The sequence below is a fragment of the Cimex lectularius genome, unplaced genomic scaffold, assembly GCF_000648675.2.
Source record: "Cimex lectularius strain Harlan isolate CLEC.00 unplaced genomic scaffold, Clec_2.1 scaffold273, whole genome shotgun sequence".
Taxonomy (NCBI): Eukaryota; Metazoa; Arthropoda; class Insecta; order Hemiptera; family Cimicidae; genus Cimex; species Cimex lectularius.
In genome coordinates this window covers 5,091-7,321 of record NW_019392859.1, presented here as the reverse complement: position 1 = coordinate 7,321, position 2,231 = coordinate 5,091, and the positions used below count along the sequence as shown (strand labels likewise).

Below are 2,231 nucleotides of genomic sequence, written 5' to 3'. Positions count from 1 at the left end.
TATTATTTACATTCTGTCTTCGTTTGCCAAACTCGCATTATGAGAGTAAATTTGTTTCGAATTAATTAATTTCGACGAGGAGCTCACTATTTTACAGTATGTGGGCGAAAATCCGAATTCCTTTCTCGGAAATGTTGGTTTTAGGTTTTTCAAAAAACAAAAAAAGCGATGTACTCCAGACTTACAATTTTAAGCTGTATCTTCTTATGTATCATCTTATCCAGGGACTCTGATTATGACATGCAGGTAACGTTCTTTGGACAATTTTCGATTTGGGAGGTTGAAGAAAACGTTTTTCCATACAACCTATGGACTGATGAATGCAAGTTCACGTCTAATGAAATAGTAATCCTTTGGAATTTTTGAACGTGTACAGAGGAAAATCCGAGAATTTTGTATTCTTGTCACTATCAGGTGGTTCAAAGTATCAAAGCTTGGTATGAACTTCTCCGAAATAATTTAATTGGGCTTTATTTATACGAAAATAATTTAAATGGTGTTCACTTCAATTTTTTGGGAGAGGTTTAACCAACATTGTTACATGATGTTACTGTGCAACAACTACAAAAAACGATTCTCCAGTTTGATGGATCACCCGCAAACAATTCTTTGCAGCTAAGACTTTATTTGAATCGTCACTTCGGGCATAGGTGGATAGGATATCGTGGCCGGATCTGTTGGTATCCTCGGTCACACGATTTAACCGCGCTTGATTATTTTCTACGGGTCATTTAAAACACTGTGTCTTCGCAACCTCAGTTGAAGAACTGCGGCAAGGGTAGAAAATGCTTCTCCCCTGACCGGTGAAGATTGGCTAAAAGGCGCAAATCTTTACGTCTTTAGGCAAGGCAGGCAGTTTGAACTTGAAATACCAAATAATGAAAGTCGTATTCCCAATTTTGAATTTGAACTTGCTTTGAGGTACCCTTTATAATTTTTCTCCAAAAAAGGTAAAAATTGGAAACTAGATTAACACTATAAAACACGTATTTTTTAACGACATTTGTTCAAAAGAAATCCAGCCGGACTATCTACAACGGACACCCATATATAACGAAGAAGGTAAATAATATTTGCGAAAGTAAGTGGGTGATTTGTAGTATTTTTAAGTTCTTATATTTTCTACTTTTATGAAACCAAATATTCACGTGTAACAATTTCGAAATAGATTCTTTTTAAACCAGATAAACACACGGCGATATATATATTCATTTGAAATAATGGAATTACATTAGTAGAAGTCGGTGGAGCCCGTTTGTTTTCATCTCACCTGATTTTCCCTCGGCCTCTGGGGTTTTTGTTGTAACGCCTGAGCAGAACAAACTTTCCTTGACAAACAAGTTTCTCGGAAAATGGCTAATTAGTCATGCGGAACGGTGTTTGCAAATTATTATTATTGACACGATATCCTGTCTATCTACAAATAAGAATTTTCCGAACCAATATTGACCCCTCTGGTAACCAACGACTCGCTCCCTGGCTAACTCCTGATTTAATTAAGTAACTGTTAATTGCGCCTTTTGGTATATTTTACGAATCAATATTCAACAATGTACGAGCCAAAATATCAGTTAATCACTGATGTAGTTTAATCTGAAAGCAATAAAATATGCAAAGCGTGTTTATTAAAAAAAAAAAAAAAATTGGATTCATTAGATTTCGTGGCCCGATTGACCAAATAATATCTTTCAATTAATTAATCTATCGTATTGTTTGAGATAAAAAAGTCAGTGTCAGGAGCGGGATTCGAACCCACCACCTACGGCTAAATACGCCACTGCTCTACCCCTTGAGCTGTCGTGACTTCGTTCCGCTCGGACACTTAACTTCCCATCTCAACTCAACCTTTCGAACTGAAAAATGGCAAAAAATGGCAAATGTTCGAACGGTTGTAGGTTGAGATGGAGAGTCGGTGTCCGAGTGATGGATGTCAGGATAGCTCAAGTGGTAGAGCAGGGGCGTATTTAGCCGAAGGTCATGGATTCGAATCTCGCTCGTGACACTGTCTTTTTTATCTCAACCAACACCTAAGATAAAGATTAATTAATTGAAAAAATAGGGTTCAGAAATCATTTAAATTGATTAAAACAATGAAATATAATTACTAAATTTATAATATAGTTTTCGAAAATTGAGATTTCTTTTTTTTTTACAATAAATAATGCAGATGTTGCCTATTTAAAACATCTGCTAGAATTTCAAGAATTAACAGCGGTTTTAATAAATGATTT

General features: G+C 35.6%; 1 protein-coding gene across 1 annotated transcript; it reads left to right on the top strand.

Moving 5' to 3' along the window:
* Positions 1-214: 214 nt before the first annotated feature.
* Positions 215-345, top strand: LOC112127603 (the record flags this gene model as incomplete). The annotated part of the gene is given in 1 exon segment (XM_024228779.1): positions 215-345. A coding segment is annotated over 1 exon segment (105 nt), but the record flags the coding sequence as incomplete, so codon positions are not given.
* Positions 346-2,231: the final 1,886 nt, after the last annotated feature.